This window comes from Taeniopygia guttata, chromosome 1A (assembly GCF_048771995.1).
Source record: "Taeniopygia guttata chromosome 1A, bTaeGut7.mat, whole genome shotgun sequence".
NCBI lineage: Eukaryota > Metazoa > Chordata > Aves > Passeriformes > Estrildidae > Taeniopygia > Taeniopygia guttata.
In genome coordinates this window covers 3,298,845-3,316,652 of record NC_133025.1, presented here as the reverse complement: position 1 = coordinate 3,316,652, position 17,808 = coordinate 3,298,845, and the positions used below count along the sequence as shown (strand labels likewise).

The window sequence follows — 17,808 nt, the reverse complement described above, 5'->3', positions numbered from 1 at the left end:
TTTGCTGGCTCTGCACGTGGTGGTGTGTCTGGCAGTTTGGACCAGTTGCTGCAAGCAGGAAGTTCTGATTTTTGTTTTCTTTTTTGGTCAGGAGTCATGCAGTGATGATGCCTGCATCTGTTTTGTTCCATCTTATCCCATAGAATCGGCACTTTTCCTGGTCAGCATTGTGTATAGGGACAGCTTCTTCAAGGGGTGCCAGCATTGTTCTCCTAAAGCTTGGAGCCCCGAGGCAGCAGGGCAGGGACTGAGTCACGATGGTGTGAGCTCTGCTAGGATCCACTGCCAAGTTTTTGGTGATGGGCGCATGTGTCACTGATGTTCTCCTCTCTCACAGAGGAGAGGCCACTGTTGCTGGATCCATGGAGGGGGATGTGCTGTCCCATATTTAGGGAAAGGCAGAAAGGTTGACCTGTTTCTTCCAGTTCTTTGAGGTGGTGGGAATGTTTTCACGTGTGTTTTTGGAAATCTCCGAGTCTTTGAAGTGTAATCATTCTTCACTGCCTGCGACATCAGATGAGAGGAAGGTTCTATACCACGTTGCCCTTCCTTTTTGTTTTGTGCCAACAAAACCTCCCTCTCCTGTGGGGAGTGGAGCTGGGGATAATGGATAAGGACTGAAATATTCCTCAGGGCTTTCTCCTTCCTGTCCAGCTCAGCCTACTGCCTCCAAAAAGCCTTACTCCTTTTTCCTGAGCAGTGGACATACTTCAGCTCCTAAGAAGGGGTACTTTATCACTGGGTGCTACTTCTGATAATGACCACATAAGTATTTTTAATTCTCTGATTGTATTTGACAGTGTTGATGTCTTAGTCTCATGCTCTTGTTACGTTTTTTACCATAGGAATTATTTACAGCTTCAGATCAAAGCTATTATTTGAGTTGTCATCTCTTTAAACCTGTATGACAGCATTTAAAAAGGAGCCTTTTACATACTTTTTATACACATTTTTTGCTTAAAGCAGGTTCTTACATTTAACTTCTGAAGTACTACTATGGTGTCATTTGAATATAAACTTTTATATTGCATCAAGTGGCCAGACTCCATCCAAGTAATTCCTGGCTATTTAAGCCAGGTCTGTCACTCATGAGAGGCTCAGTAGAAGGGAGGAAGTACCCTTTGTCTCAAGTCTGCATTTTGTCTGATTTCTAAACTGGAGGATCTAAAAATGCAGAAGCTGGTAGTTACTGGTGTGCAGCTCTCCTTTTGCTTGATATCCCTTTGAACAAAAAAAATATAATTTGGCTTTGGCCTTGACTCATGCAAGTGAAGATTTGCTTAGAGAGTGTCTTCGGCATCTCTTGGAAAGAAAAAAAAAAGGAGTTGCTTTTTGCCAGTTGTGCTGTAAAACTGTTTTAGCTTTAATAATTCTTTGCTGCAGCCTTGCATTCTTATCGGTACATGTCCTTGGCCTTTATGTGGGCTGGGAACTGTTTTCTAAAAATGCATAGTTCTGGCTATTTGCAGCTGTGAAATACTGATGGAGTAAGAACTAAAAATACAGCACATGGCCGTGTTTCTTTTTAGCGGCTTCAGTTTATGAGACTCTTGCTATCGAGCCATTCTTTCGAGAGCATTAAATTTTGTTGAGTGTCAGTGTTAGTTCCAAGTTTTCAGAAAGATTCTGTTCATTTAAATGCTATGAACTTCACTTTTAGCAGTAGTGTCCGTTTAGGAGTAAAATCTTTTGTCTGTAATTTGATCAGTCTTATAGATGCTTAAAGTTACATTTGCTTTTTACTACAGTAGTTGTGTGTTAAAGATGGAAATTGAGATTTTTTTTCTTTAATGCCTTAGAATTTAGGATTGAAAAGTCTATTTAAAAGCAGTGGTTCTGCTACTTATCAACCTAAAAATCTGTGTTTCTTATGCCAGCTTTGAAAATTGTAGCTCTTACTCAGAGTTTACTACTCCCTCATGTGTCTGTGCCAGGATGTTTGACCCAGCGTAGGTTTTCTTTCACCTTTATCATCCCTTCCCACAGCCGAGTGGGAGGTGGGCAGCTGTGGCTCCATCCATGGTGTGAAAGCAGAGGTTCTGCTTCAAGATGCAGGAGGATATTTAGAAGTTAAAACTTCGGTGTGCACATAAATCCTTGGTGCTGCTGATTCCAAACCCTCACGAACACGCAGGATTTGGGGTCAGTCTTCTGCCTTTCTGTGGCAGGAGTACTGGTCATTGCAAGTATTCCCATTCTCACAGCTTTTTTTTTTTCCTTCTGCTTCTAGAAAAGCTGTGACCTACTTACTCTTCTAAATTATTTTGTTATGTAAGAGGCATACAATCAAATTATGTAACGCTGATAGTGGAGGCTTTTTCCTGCTCTGTGCTTCGTGTAGGCCTCAAACAGCAGGGCCAAGCAGACGAGGGGGGAAAATAATGGTCACCCCTGAGATCTGGGACACCATGCACTTTCTTCTTGTATGCTTATTAAATTGGATGTTACCAAATTGTGTAATTTCTATACTGTTGGAAAGTGAATGCCTGCACAGCTTGTAATGTCTCTCACACAGCCTTCCTCCGTGAGCTCACGAGTTGTTTGTGCAGCGTGGATAAGAGATCCTGTCTCTGGGCAGGTTCACAGGGTTGCCAGCAGTGCTGGTCAAAGGAAAAATCTCCATGTCTCAGAGGTTTTCTTGTGTTCCAGTAGTACCGTGAACAGGAAGCCATTCGCCTTTGCCTAAAGCATTTTCGGCAGCACAACTACACTGAGGCTTTCGAGTCGCTGCAGAAGAAAACCAAGATTGCTCTGGAGCACCCCATGTTGACAGACCTGCATGACAAACTGGTGTTGAAGGGGGACTTCGATGCTTGTGAAGAACTGATAGAAAAAGCTGTGAATGGTAAGAGAATCAGAGGAAGTGATTCATTAGTTTTAAAAAAAGCGCATTGAAATATTACCTTTTTTGAATGTTAGTGTGCTTAGTAGTAAGAGTTGGCAGGTCTGTGTGTTATTTCATTTATAGTGTGCTGTCAGCTTTTGGACTTGTGAGTGTGTGTGTGATGAAGGATAAAAATTAATGAAATCTCTTCCACTGCTACTTTTGGAGTCACTTTCCCCCAGGGATGACAAGGCGGTGCACTTGAGTGGGTAAAGACAAGTTCTTCATGTAAGTGTTGGCAAGCTGAAGGTGGGCTTAAACTGTCAGGAAAGTTACTGGAATGGTGAGCAGGGAAGCAGAAGCCTGGAGTTCTCAGTGGTGATCTGGATCATGGTTTCTGGTTGGAGCTCACCACTGAGTTTGTGTTCAGGCAGAAGTTTTCAGCTGTGTTTGGATGAGGATGCTCTCTTTGCTTATGGGGAAGGTAATCCTTGGACAATTGTGTGGACGTCAGTGACTGGAGGCAGAGCCTGTTTTTCTTTGCAGAGTGGGACCTTGGCAGGGCAGTCAGTTTCATTAGAACTGCTATTAATTTTTTATTTGAAAGATTTCTGCTTAAAAACATGGTGTATAAACAGCTCTCAACTCCTAAAAGGAGGGAGATGTACTCTCTCTTGATTGAATGGGATACAAAAAGAGTGGGGCTGTTGCTCTGAAGTGACTCTCAAGACCTGTGTAGCAGTTTTGGATTGCAGGCTGATAAAACAGAGGTGCTCTTGGCTGTAGTTGTAGAGTATTTTGACTCTGCAGTTGCTCGTTATGGGAGACTTTTACTGGTGTAAGAGGAAAACTTTGTCTGATGCCAGTAGAGTTAGGGACTTAGTGAACCAATTTCATGGATAGCTGGCACCAGAGATGTTATTCTTTAATTCTGGGCTAATCAGTCATTTTGTAATACCTTTGGAAAGATGCCGATGTCTCTACTTGACTCCCATCAATGTGGTTTGTACCACTGAAGCTGGAAGTGGTTCTCAGAATGTGATAGAAATCATAGCTTGGAAATCAAGGGTTGTCTTCCATGAAAACCACCATCTTTTTGTGACTAAACTGTTCAACTGAGCACAGTTTTAAGGAGCTTATTGCAACAGGTCTTCCAAAACTGCAGTAAGTAGTTTTCTATGGGTCTGGCTCAAGGCTTCTCTTCAGACAGAGCAGTGGAGACCTGCCCTGTGCTGAGCTCCATGAGCAGCTACAAGTGTTGAGACTGAGAATGTTCATGTTCATCCACACCTTCCCAAGGCAGTGGAGTGTTGGCTGGGCTGGGAGTGTGAACAGCTTCCTGCAATGCAGGGGCATTTTGCAACTGGCAGCTTCCTCCTGAATTGTAAGGCCAAGGGAGGACTGCAGGCTGGAAAAGCAGCAGGGAGCTGTTTGTCTGTGTCTCAGAGACACGAGTGCCTGGAGGGAGCTGATGAGCCCACCATGATGCTGCAGCAGCCAGAGGAGTGCTGTGTGCTGATGGTGATGATTTTATCATTGCCTCGCTCTGCTGCCTTTGCCATGGCTTAATCTCAGTGCCTGGAGGCTGTCCTCTTTCCACTTCATTGCAGGCCGGAGTGGAAATGATTTCTTGAATAGAATTTCACTCAAAATCCTAGAATGTGCTGAAAAAGTACTCTCAAAATTGGAATTTTTTCTTGGGCGCTGATGAAGTGAATGTAGGCTCATTTTTTGAGCTGTTATATCTTAATTTCTTTTACTACTTAATATTTGCTGAGAGTGGGGCTGCTGTCAGCAGTGCTCTGCTTTTCCAGGTTTGGAAATACTGGCAAATGACTGACCTGGTAGGAAACTATAGGTCTTGTATTGTTCTGTCTGACAGACACTTGTTTCTTGTCATATTTGATGTGGATAATCTTCCTTTCCTGGTTTTTGTTATCACGTCCCTTTTTGGAGGCTGAGGAGCTCAGCATCAATTAGGTGAGCTGAAGGAATATGCTGTAGCTTGTTTTATCAGCCTTTTTTTAGTTCCAGCAAGTATAAGAAGGAAGTCTTGGTAGTAACAGACGGATAATTTAGCAGGAGAGTCTTCAAGAACATCATTAGGTTTTGTCACTGCTTCTGAGGGACAGAAAAATATGCATGGGGATGTTTATTTTACTTCATTTTAATCCAGCACCTGGCTAGCTGAAGTTAAATGTCAGTGTGCACATCTCCCATTGCTCTGTTGGTCATCCTTAATGATTTTGCTTGTCTTGGAATACATTAACCTTCCTTCCTCCATCCTCCTGCCATTCTTTATGCTGTCTTCAGCTTTAAATGTACCATTTAAAGCTCTGTTGTCTCCCAGCACTCTTTGGAGAGAAGTGCTATCTATCCCGAGACACCGAGCCTGCATCCCATATTTGCTTTAAGCTGACACGACTGCGGCTTTTCGCTAACTGGGTCAATCCTGCCCTTGCTCAGGACACTGTGTCCCTGGCACTGGTGCTCGTGCTGCCACATGGCCAACCCAGACAGAGCTGATCAGGCTGGGGTAGGGGAGAGGGCAGGACAAACCTCTTCTGATAGGCACAAAACCACCCCAAAACTGCAGCTGGAACAATTTGTCTGCTGTTGTTGCAGTCAGGGTGCTGAATATTAATGGTGCTTAACAGCTGGATTTTTCTTGGTAGGATGGGAATAGAGGTTTTCAGCTTTCAGCACATTCTCCTGCAGTATTCCTATTACCTGCTCCCTGTGATCTTCCACAGTTACCTGTCCTGACTCTGTTCTGCATCTGTCAAGCTCCTCAGCATTTTCTGAGCAGCCTAGTCTGGTGAAAGGTGTCCCTGTCCATGGCATGGGGATTAGAACTGGATTATTTTTGAGGTCCCTTCCAACCTAGGCCATTCTGTGATGACTTTTTAAAATCATTTTACTTTCCTAGCAGCTCTGTTGTGAAGTCTCAGTAGCTTGCTGCTTAGTTTCTAAGGTGTGGGTGTTCTTACCACTGAACTCCTGTCTGATGTGTTGTTTTTCCAAATAAAAGAGGATTAACTTTCGTCCTGTGTCTGTGTAGTGTAGCTGAAGTGTAGAGTTAATTGAGACATACAGATCCTTAAATTATCCCTGAAATCGTTCAAAGAGCAACTGTTCTGTTGCAGACTGGGCATGAATATGTGAACTCCTGACCGCTTGCTGATCTGGGAGTTCATTGCCTTAAAGGCACAAACAGAAGTGCAGTGAGGTTGACAGAGATACTGCACACTCAGTTCAGCCTAAAATGTCTTCTGGAGAGGCTGATATTTGCAGTGGTGGGTATTGACAAAGTGCAGCGCTCTGCATCTCTCGCGGGCTATTTCCATAGGCTTAGTCATGTAGAAAAAGAGTAGGTGGTCAAGAATTAGTGCTGGCAGAGCTAACTCTTGTTCTTTTGCATTGCTAATGATGAACGCTGTCTTCCACCTCACATCACCAGATGATTTCTTTTGAGAGCTCGGTGGCAGGCAGCCACACTTTTCCCACTGATTCTTTTGACTTGTGCGTTACACTTAGAAAATGGGCAAATGGAAACTCTGGCAGCTGCCTGACTTCGTCTCAAAAATAAAAGGTTCCCTAAATCTCAGCTGGTTCACAGACTCGGATCAAATGCTTCACATTTGGATCCATTCCTATAGCTTTCGGGCCTATATTATTGAAGGAAAAAAATCTGCTTAATATTCCTACAGAGAGTATGTGGAGTGCGAATTGCTTGGTTGAACTGCTTGCAGCTCCTGTAGACATGGAAAGCTGCTTGGAATGGGTGGAAGAACTGCTTGTTTCCTATTAGTATTCCAGGGACTGAGGTGTTCCTTCTGGCACTGCTCATATCAGTATGTGACATGTGTTTATCTGGTGACAAGTCAGTCCTGTGCGACAAACAAGAAGTTGGGATGCGCAGCCTGCAGGCTCCAGTGTCTCCCAGAACAGGAACAGGAGGCACAGAAACAATTGTATTCCCTTGGAAGCTGTAGACAGACACATATACCTGAATTTTAACATTTAATATTCTCTGGATTTAGTTCTGAGAAAGCTGTTCTGTATACTGGGATATGGAGGGAAGAGGCTGGCTAGGGATCCAAAGCCTCTGGGAAGTAAATGGTAGGGCTTTGTGTAGAAGAAGGATAACTTACATGGATTTGAGAGCAAACCTTGTTTCATTTTTATGAAAAACAAAGTGCAGGAAAATATTACAGCTCTGAGGCTAGAAAAAAAATGGTATGTTTCCTTGTTTCTCCCAAGTCTTGAGGAAATTGTCAAGTAATGGCTGGATTTTTATCTGGTAGAAGGTTTCTTTCCTTCAGGTTTTCTTCAGAAGGTAATTTGTTATTCAAAAAGCCTCCAACTGTTTAGATATTTTGGCTACTTTTCTTTGATTTGAGAAAAATCTTAAAACGTCATACCCCAGCTCCCAGAATTTATGGGCAGAGTGTCACTCTAAAAGTTTTTGAACCATTGGCAGTGAAGTGAACAGATTTCAGCAACCCTACCTGGAGATGTGTGTTGTCTAAAAACCCCCAAACTTTATACAACTTGCTCCTGATTGGCTTCAGAAAGTGAAATATTTTTGTCCACAATGTTTGTTGTAATCCTTTCTGGGTAACCTGCAATTGGCTGGCAAAATAAAGACTTGGGTTATCAGGGAGGCAGAATTCACTGAGCTTTAATCACAGTGAACTTCGTGTTGCTACGTCCAAAATGCGTCATGACTTACTGCAGAGGGCTTGAAAATAGTACAAAGTTGTTTTTTTGGCTGTAATTTTAGTAAACATGGACATTGAAGTGAGAGGTCTCCGGAGCGAAAAACACTTCATTTAAAAACTTCCACTCAGCGCTTTTTTTTTTTTTTTTTTTTTGATGAGTGTTTTGAAATTTATTTTAATCTCCTGTTTCATTGGGAACAGCTGACAAACCTGAGCAGGCCTAGATGTGATCCTCATGCCTCACAGGAGTTTGGAGACCTTTTGGTCAGCAGTGCTCTCCTGACAAGGAACATAAGGAGTGCGCTGGCGTAGGTCTGGCGTCGGGTACAGAATCCACCTAGAAATCCTCCTTTTTTTTTCCCTGGTGGTGTCAGACAGGTGGTGATTCAGCTTCCAAAACAAGCTGCTGCTGGTTTGCAATGCAAGTAGAGAGAATGTGGAACTGCTTCCAGCAGAAGGAAACATTTCTGGGAAGCAAGCTGGAGTATTTCCAAACCAATGTCCCATGGAAGGCGAGAAGCATTATTAAAAGAGGCCGAAGGCACAGTAGGGGAGAAGTGTCATATCTTGACAAGTGCAGTCTGTGGGTGTAGAGCATGGGAGAGAGGTTAAATCACCCTTTCAGATCCTATGTGGTGTAATTCATCCTTTTGAGCTATTTATGTCCAGTTATCTATTGGCTGCCATAGGGATAAATACAGTTTTGGTTTCTGTCTTGCAGACCCAAGGCTGTAACGATAACCAAAAAGCTGCATTTCTGTCTGGGTTTGTGGCTGAGTCACTGTGGGATTTCTCTCAGCATATGCATTAGTTCTATTAGGCCTGGCTTTTCTGAATCACAGTTTATGAGATCTCAAGCTTCAAGCCTCTCGTGTGTTGTCCCAGCTTCATAAATGCTGAAGAAGTGGGAGTTAAGAACCCTGCTATTAAACCCAAAATAAACCACTTTTCCTTCTACATACGTTGAGCAAACTTCTGGCTTTCCTCGATTACCTAATGTGGACGGGAAAGCTGCTGGTTTTGGCGCTGAGGTGAAAGTAAAATTTGCCCTGTTTTCAGAGTATTTATTTGGAAAAAACTTGCACAGCTGAGTTTATGGAAGTTTTATATTTTCAGACCAAACTCATCACTTTTCAGGAGCTCTTGAGTGCCCTTGTTTTCCTGTTAGATGGTCTCTAAATAGAGCTTTCATCTTCTCCCAGGAAATACTTGCTGGCTTGAGTTTTAATTAAAACCTGGATTTCAGTCACGACAAACTACAGGATGCCAGCAAACACTTGAAAATTTTCTCCGAGCCTTGTGTCGTGCTTAACAAACAATTTTTACCTTTTTCTAAATAAATAGGGATGTGTTCAGTAAGGATCTTTTTTTTTTTTTTTTTTTTTTTTTTTGCCTCTATACCTACAAAGGGTTTTGTATAAATCAGCAGAGGCGTTCATCATCTATTAAATTCCTATTGTTTTTTTTCCAGGTAATGCATTAAGTCATTAATACAGCAGACATATTTGTCAGGAAGAGCTTGTGTGTTGAGATGGTGGGTGATGGGTGGGATGTAGCCAGGCAAACAGCGCTCAGGTGCTCTCATCGTTTGTTGTGCTACAGAAAGTGAAGTAGGTGTTTCAGAGGAGACATTTGAAGAACAAAAGCACCAAGTTCCCCACGTGCCAAGCCCTTCCCAGAGTGGAGAGCAGTCCCAGGGTGTTACAAGTCTCCTTTACAGAAAATTGGTGTTTATGTGGTGGACTGCTAACATCTGAACAGGATTAGGAACTGGCCTCTGGATGCTGAAGATGTGGCAGCACAAGGGGAGTGTGGATAAAGTGCTGGAGCTGGTGCTGCTCACAGAAATGCTGCACTTGGCACATCTGGCCCAGGATCTAATGCCTCTGTCACTCTTCTTGCTGAGCTCTTTGAAGAGAATGTAAACTATTGTTTTGTTTTTCATCCAGTGCTTGATTGTCCCATATCACAGCATTTAAACAATCTGCTCTGCTTCCCTTCTCTTCTCAGATGAAGCTCCAGAGATGCTGTCTGACCTAGTTTTAACTTAACGTGCACTAAAATGGTTGAATTTTATATGTACTGGCAACTTTCCTTTTACTTAAATAAGGGGGAGGGATTCTATTCTTAATTAAATACACCACACTGGAGATTTAGAGACACTTGGCACGACCTAGCAGGCAAACTGGATAATTCCTGATTGATCTAGTAGCAAGTATTCTTTTTATTTTAGTGCTCGCACATTTAGTTCATTAACAAACTAACAAAAGTTTAACAAACTAACAAAAGTTTAACAAACTAACTGACACATAATGGAGAACTCACTGAAAATGGAGGCTTTGGAGTGGCATACTGGATTGAGTTAGGCTGAAGTTACCCACATTAAAAGTGATTTTACTATAATGGAAGGATAAATGTTTTATCCGGCAAAATTTTTGTTTTGCAGATGGCTTGTTCAATCAGTATATCAGTCAGCAAGAGTACAAACCTCGCTGGGGGCAGATTATCCCCAAAAGCACCAAAGGTAAGGGCATTTCTTGGGATAGAACTCATGCACTGCCAGTTCTGTCTTGGTCCTTTGAGAATATGCAGCAACAGAATGATGCAAGAAAGTCTCCTCTAGGAGGGTTCTAGGGAATGGTTTCTTCTCTGAAAAAGTTGCATTTGTTTGTAAATGCAGTGAAATTCAGCCTGCTCTCTGGTTGAGTAAGGAACAGTACAGGAATACTGCTTGTAACTTTAGGGATAGATCATCAGTTCAGTAACAAATCCCAAACTATTGGTTAAACATGAGAACAGTTATCTGTGTTACCAGATTTAGCACATAGAATTGATGTAGCTTCAACTTAAAACTGAGGAGTTGGCAAATAAATACATTATCTCAACAGGGAGTATTTTAAATGAGGTGGATCTTTTGAAGTCTTGATCTGTTACACAGTAAATCCAAACTGAAAGAAGCTTTTCCATTCCTGTCTGCCTTGAGAAGAGACTTGTCGCAGCATTCTTAACTGCAGAATACAAAAATCACTGTCACAGAGCAAATGTAGGATCCAAGGTGACAATTGCCAAGTGTGGAGCACTGTCCCCAAGCCCCTTGGGAGGGGTTATTTGTGTCACCTGTCCTGAATGCTTAAGATATATAAAGTAGTTGGAAAACTGCTTTAATTGGACAGGTGGAATTGCCTTATATGTGAGAATAGCTGGTGCAAAGCTGGCTGTGCTCTGTGTCTACATCATGTCCTGCTCCCATCCCAGGGGCTCATTTCCTATCATTTGAGTATCTGTTCTCACAGCTCAGCCCTCAGGCAGCTCTCAGGTGGGGAGAGATGGAAGGGGAGCCAAAGGGTGGCTGTGTCATCCCTGCTGGAGAGCTGCAAGGACAGCTCAGAGCTCTTTTGTGTACACTGACCGTATCAGGAATGTTGGAGCTCCTTTCTGAGGAATTGCAGTATTCACCTCTGCTCTCTACACTGTCAGTCACCAGATAATTCAGTATAAAACTTTGTACAGTTTTATAATGCACAAAAAATATTACCTGTAAAAAATTATGTGCTAGTGTTTAAGGAAGGGTGAGTTATTCAGTTCCTCTGCTTCCATGTTGAGGATGTATCTTTCTTGGTTTTAAAAATCTTAAAATGGAATATTCTCCCTTCCCTCTTTTTCTGTAGGTGACGGAGAAGACAGTCGGCCAGGGATGAGAGGTGGCCATCAGATGGTTATAGATGTGCAGACAGGTGAGTAGTTGTTACATTTATTAACTAAGTTATTTAATCAGTTGTCTTCCAGATTAATATGCAGATGTGTTTTCTTCAGACACTGTGTTAGCTTCAGGTTTTGAGGACAATAAAATGCACTTTCTAATAGTTGGGTTAAATGCTCTGCTTCCTCTCTGGATCTATATTCCAGCTGCCTTTCCCCTTCTTCCCTAATAATTCTGTGTTATGCTTTAGCCATTGTCTTATCTTAACTAAGAAACCAAGAACAACTGGTTTTAATTTTTTGTTCCTCCTACCATCTTAGAGCAGGAGTTCAAACAAGAGAAGAGAAATTAGGGATAATAATTTCCCTTATCTGCTACAGGCTGTGCTCAAGCAATAGATCTGATGTGTTGAAACATTCCTTGTATTTTGGTTGGAGTGGTTTCTAATTCCCACAGTGTGCAAGAAACTCCTGTTAAATATAATTCTTTAGACATCTTTTGCAAAAATGTTTCTTGTAGCAGTTTAAGGAATGGCTCAGCCTCTGTTTCAGAGAACATACAGAGAAAAGAAAGTGGGGTGGTGTATCAGGAACAGTTCCAGTGATTGTTGTTCTGCATAATTTTCTATATCTTTGTCTGTTACTTAATCAGATTTCTGTGCTACGTCAGTCCTTACTAAAATAAGGAAAGCATCTGCCCGGGTCTTTGCTGTGTGAGTGAAAGGATTGTTCTTAGGAAGGGAGAAACAAGATCAGGGCGTGGGTTTGGACAGGAATATAGGGTGGCATTGAAGGAGTTGGCAAAAAAATGCCCATGGCCATATCTGTTGTGGTCACAGGACGGGGACAGAGCATGTGACAGGATAGAACCTTCCAGAGTAATTTGCTAAGTCATGGTGAACAAGCAAAAACCCAGCAGTGGCTGCAGCCTCTGGCTTTTGCTCAGAGTAGTTACTGCACTGGAGGAAGCACTCAACTTATTTGGTGTAGGAGAGTAAACTTCTCTCATTTGGTGGGAGAGGTTTGAGATTGATTAGAGCAAAACACTGCTGGAGGATTTGCTGGTGTTTGTCTATGCAGAGGCTGGGAACGCTCCCTAGTGGCCTCGGGAATTAGTAGTGAATGTTTCACAAGAGCGTGGAAGAAACATGATCCTTGTCAACTTGGAAATGATAGTCCTGCGCACCTCCTTAAAATAAAATATCCATGGTAGTGTGAGCCTTCCTTTCCATTCCTCTTGCTTTTCTTAAGTCCCAGTGAGGCTGTCAGCTCTGCCTTTGACTTCAGTTTCATTCTGCTTTAACAAGGCAGTGAAACTCATCCATTTATTTTTTAATATTTCTCGAGTTATTTTATATGTATTATATATACTTTGGATATATGTGTGTATTTAATATTTAATAATATTTATATTATTTATGGAAAGATATGTATAATGTATTATATACATTATATATATTATAAATGTATATATATTATACATTATAATGTAGTACAAATGTATCAAATGCATACAATTTTAAAATTTTATTTTATTTTTTTTTTACTTGCACAAAAATGACTAGACAGTACCCACAGAAGTGGAGTCCTGGATCTTGGTCCCTCATGGTGGCCCTTTCTTGCTGTAGCTCTATTTACACGTGGTGGGATACCTTCCCAAAGTTTCCCTGTGGGCTGTTTGGGAAGTTGCTTTCAGCTTTGCATCCAGGTCCACCGAGGCTTGTAAAAGCTGAAATGTTTTTGAGATGATCAGTTTTGCCATTTAATTTGGCTTGTGACAGGCCAGGGGAAGTTCTTGGGGCTGTTTCCCATTGCTGATTGCTGGAGTTTTCCTTTTGGATATAGGTGGAGTTTAATGAGCTGGTGGGAATGTAGCCAGTTATGTCAGGATGCGTTTTACAGCCTGGAGCTGGAAAGCTCCCTGGCTAACCTTGGACAGATCCAGTGCTAATGGAAAAGGGAGCAGTGGTGTACTCTTCCCTTCAAAGACATCCTTACTCACATGCTTGCTGAGTGGGGTTTTTTTCAGAAGACTTTGGCAACTGAAGAAAAATCATTTCACTTTGCACTTTTTGTTAGAGGAGTTAGGTCCTTCTCAAAAATCAGGATTTTCTTCAACTTGAATCTTTTGGAAGTGAAGTGAAACAGCAAAATCATACAAGGAGATTCTGAAGTTTCATATTACGTAAAATTAAGTGTTGGAAGCAAATTTTTGTCTCTGATGGCCAGACCTGCTGTAGCTATAAACGAACTCTAAATGGTTCGATGTTTTGGTTAACCTCAAGGAGATTTTAACCACTTATTACTGACTAGAAAAATAATTCAAATTTAATGGTACTGAGCCTGCTGGATGCAAGTGCTGGTGTCAAGGTAGAGGATATGGATTGGTGAGTAGCTGAACTAGATCTTAATTTGCTGCTAGTGCATGGAGTCACTGAGACTTTGTTTATCAATTTTGTGTAGAACATGGATTAACTTGGTCTAAACTGCCTTTTAGCATGGTTTATCTTTCTCTTGGAGTAGGCTGAAAGTAACTGAAGGAGAATTTAGCATCTCTGCTGGCAGCCAGTAACTTGTACTGGAGCTCATTTCCATCTGGTACTCGTGTTCTTAATACCTGCCACAGCTGACTGAGTAAGTGCCATGTTCCTGATGCTTTGGAAGACTCTTAAGGCTGGTATTTGAAATGGAGCTGTAGGCATTGTGGGATGCAGAACTGAGAATGCAGCCCGATGTCTTCCTATATACATAAAAAGAGAAATTAAAAATGGGAAATTAGTGATTCCCACTATATCCTCCATCATTATAATCACATTAAGACTCAGACTGGAATGACTCTGGATGGGAGTACATCTGCAGAAACAAAAACTAAGAGGAATTCAGTTACAGCTGAAATCACTGTTGGGTACTTTAAAGCTCTAGGCTGCAAATGAAAACAGAAAGCTTCTGTTATTCCTGCTTTTCCCTGCAAGGTGCATTTCTCATGCCGCTCTCTGTGTGGGAGGCTGGAGAGTTCTCTCGGCTTTTCTACAAGGAAGAGCAAGTACTTGAGTAGTTGCAACTCAGGTACATAGATTAAAACAAAATTACCCCCCAAACAATCCTAAAAGTACCCAAGAACACAGTGTTGTGTGCTGCATGTCAGACATGAGAAGCTGTTTGTGTAGGCCCTGGGGAAATACTGGGGCAGTAACACACAGGCTCGTGTGCAGAACTGTGTTCCCAGGGAATTGAACCCTAATGCAGTTTTGGATGAGGGTGTCAGCATCTGGCACTGGTTCCTTATTAACTGCTCTTTGAGTCTGCCCTCCCTGGCCTCCTTCTGGGTCAGATATGCCACATGTTTCAAAATTCCAGTGCTTATTCTGGAAGAGGGAATGGGTAAGTGAATTGCCAAAAGCAAGTTTTAAGGAGTAATGTCAGTACTTAGGAACAGTATGTGTCATGTGTTTTGGAGATGTGGTTTGTAATTCCATAAGCAAGGTGGAATTGATCTCTTCTGGTCTTACAGGGCAGACACAGTGACTAACAGTCCATAAAGCCGTATAACTGTTTTGGTAACAATAGAAATAGGGACCATGTAGGAATCATTCTATTAAAAAAATATTTGGTGTTATATCAGGCTTTCTTAAATGTTGAAGTTTTCCCATGAGCCTGCTTTAGAAATAACAGCTAAGCAACCAGGATGATTTTTCTTCTGTCTCCATTTCTCTTCTCTTTGGCAAGTGAAACAGTTTTTTGAGGGAAGGCATTAGTGAAATGGTCTTTATTGATGTGGTGTCTCTGTTCTCTCACTGAAGGGCAACTGCTGTGTAATTTTGGTTGTACATCATTTTGCTTTTCCTTTCGTCCGAAGGAATTCTGTTTCCTTCCTTCCATTAGATAAACGAGGACAAATCTGTAGATTGGGAACAGAGGGAGATTCAGAGCACTGGGCCCAGCATGCCCATAGTATATGTGGGCAGAACAGCAGAAATGACAAGGCTCGTTCAAAAGCAGCATGGAAAGATGAAAAAGATGAAGAGAGAGCAGCAGACATGAAGGATGCTGTTTTGCCTGAGGAAAACACTGCTATCCATAAGATATTTAAAGACAAGACTTGTGTACAGGATGAAGGGATCTCAGAAACAAAACACAGATGGCTTCTAAGCTCTGAAACACAAACAGCTGTTGAATCCTGGAGGTTACTCAACTTCATGGGGCTTTCACATTTGAGACTGTATGCCTAGCCTTAAAAAAAAAACCTCTTGTATTCAGCCAACTTGTATCCTACTGAACTGTGGCTCAGAAACCAACGGGTGTAATACCACAAGAAGATTTAAGGCTGGTTTTATATTTGCGCTCTTAAATGCTCCTCGCAAAGTGGGCAGCACTGCTGGCATGTAACTAAAGGTGTGGGTGCTACTTGGGGAAGTGACATCCTTTTGTAGAAGGCTTTTGAGAGATCTTACACCTTGGTTGGTTTGTTATTTCTGAGAGGAATCTTTCATAGTTGTAGAGACAATGATGCTCCAGTACAGCCCCAGCAAGTCTGTGCTGGCAGCTGACTGGGAGAGCAGTGGCTGATGAACTGGTAAGCAGGGCCATGAGTCCAGGGGATCCTGAGGGTCTGCAGGAGAGCCCTGTGAGGTTCTGCTCCTGCCCTTGGGATGTGACAGCTGTGCAGGTGGACAGGCTGGGGACCGACTGCGTGGAAGGATTTGCAAGGCGCTGGAAGCGGAATGTGCGTCAGCAACGTGTCCTTGTGGCATTGAAGGCCGGCCTCTCCTGCTGGGCTGTGCCAGCACAAGCATGGCCAGCAGGGAGAGGGGAGGGGGATGTTCCTCTTTTGGGTACACATCTGGAATGCTGTGCCTGGTTTGGGCTCTCTGGGACAATATGGATTGTGTCAAACTGAACTGACCAAGGTGGTCAGGACTGGAGCGTGTGATGTGTGAGGAGATGCTCAAGGAACTGGTTTTGTTCATCTGGTAGAAAAAAGGTTCATAGGAGGATCCTAAAGCTGTCTTCAGCTGCTGGTGAGAGCATGGAGATAGCCAGGCTCGTTTTGGGGGGAGCAGAGGGATAGGATAAAGGACAGGAAGGAAGAATCCTGTTAGGTATCGGGGGGAAAAACTGTAATGAAGTTAATTAGTTATTGCAGCAGGAATCCAGTCTAAAATATCCATCCTGGGACAAAGTCTAACTGAGTAATTCCCTGGGCAATGTGGTCTCTGCTGAAGTTAGCCCTCCTGTGAGGGATTTGGGGGATAACTGATGGACCTTGCAGAGGTGCTGTAGATCCACAATTCTTTTGTATTTCATGGAGAGCTGTTCTAGCAGAGACATGGAAATACTACGTGACCAAAAAATGTAGCTAAATATGTCACCAGGACTAGAATGTATTCACTGAGAAAGACCTTCTGTACCAAAATCCCACCAAGGATTTCACCAGATGGAGAAAATGGAGTTAACAGGAGTTAGAGAACTGTCCTTGAGAATGTGTCTGAACCTGGACTGAAACCACCCCAGGAATTTTGGTATTTAAATGGGTTGGAGAAGGCTGCTGTGCTTCTTTTCTGAGAAATAGAAATTAAGTAGAGAATGACAGGAAATAATGTGGATTGTTGGGAATATACATCCTCTAATTTGAGGACTTCTCTGGCACCTTTTAATCATCTAGAGAGTAAGAGAAGAAAAGAACTCAGACATTACAGAAAAATTTTTGACTGAGCAAGCAGTTTAGAAATACTCACAGAACATATTTAATTCAAAGTGTTGAATTTGTATTCAGAAAAAAATGTAGAGGAAATAAGCTGAGGATGCTGGAGGAGAAATTTGACTTCCTAAACGTAGCTGGTAAAAGCTTTGGGTAAATATAATTGCTTTCATGCTTTTTTCTTGTTGCCTTGCAGCTAGGTTTGAAAATTCTCCTGCTCTGCTCCTAAAGCTGAATAGAGACTTGCTTTAATAAAGCAGCATCAATTTGCTGTGTTCCATATTGCTTGGATGCAGAGGGAGGATCCTTTCCTCCTTGAGTTCCCCAGTGCTACCAGAGTTATATTGGTGTGAGACTGCTGGGCTCCCCTTCAGCTGCCCACTGCTGCTGCCTGGGGTTTGTGGCCTCTGTCCTCTTCTTTGAATATTGCCCTTTGATATCTGTCCTGGTTGGGTCTCTGCATGCAGGATGGAAAAAATCCCTCCCATAAAATCTGAATTAACAGCTAGTATATAAGCAGTGATACTGGTTGGGAAATAGAGTTAAGCTTGACTTAAAAAAATAAAACTTCAAAATCCCAAAAAAACCTCAAACCCAACCAAACCAAAGCAATCAAATCCAACCCAAACCAAACAAGAACAATCCCCAAAACCACCAAACAACTATTTTTTTACTTTATACCATGGGAAAACAATTACAAATTCTAGGAGAACTAGAAAAAAACTATTTACTTGACATTACCAGCAACAGATGCATTTATACATTAAGAAATATTCCTTTTAAAACATGGAACCTTCCTCTAAAATATCTACATACTTCTGCAATAAGGCAAGAAACTAAAAATTATTTTAATTGGGTCTAGA

At 42.1% G+C, this 17,808-nt stretch overlaps 1 protein-coding gene across 3 annotated transcripts in view; it reads left to right on the top strand.

Moving 5' to 3' along the window:
* The window catches only part of MKLN1 (muskelin 1), a 92,833-nt gene that overhangs the window by 30,322 nt on the left and 44,703 nt on the right, over window positions 1–17,808 (top strand). For 2 of the 3 annotated variants that reach the window (XM_004176519.6, XM_030290029.4), the window contains 3 exons: window positions 2,653–2,845; window positions 9,995–10,072; window positions 11,217–11,282. In XM_004176519.6, coding sequence (XP_004176567.4) covers window positions 2,653–2,845; window positions 9,995–10,072; window positions 11,217–11,282 — 337 coding nt within the window. Of the gene's footprint in view, window positions 1–2,649; window positions 2,846–9,994; window positions 10,073–11,216; window positions 11,283–17,808 lie in introns of all 3 variants that reach the window. The other variant, XM_072918535.1, reaches the window with a different exon arrangement.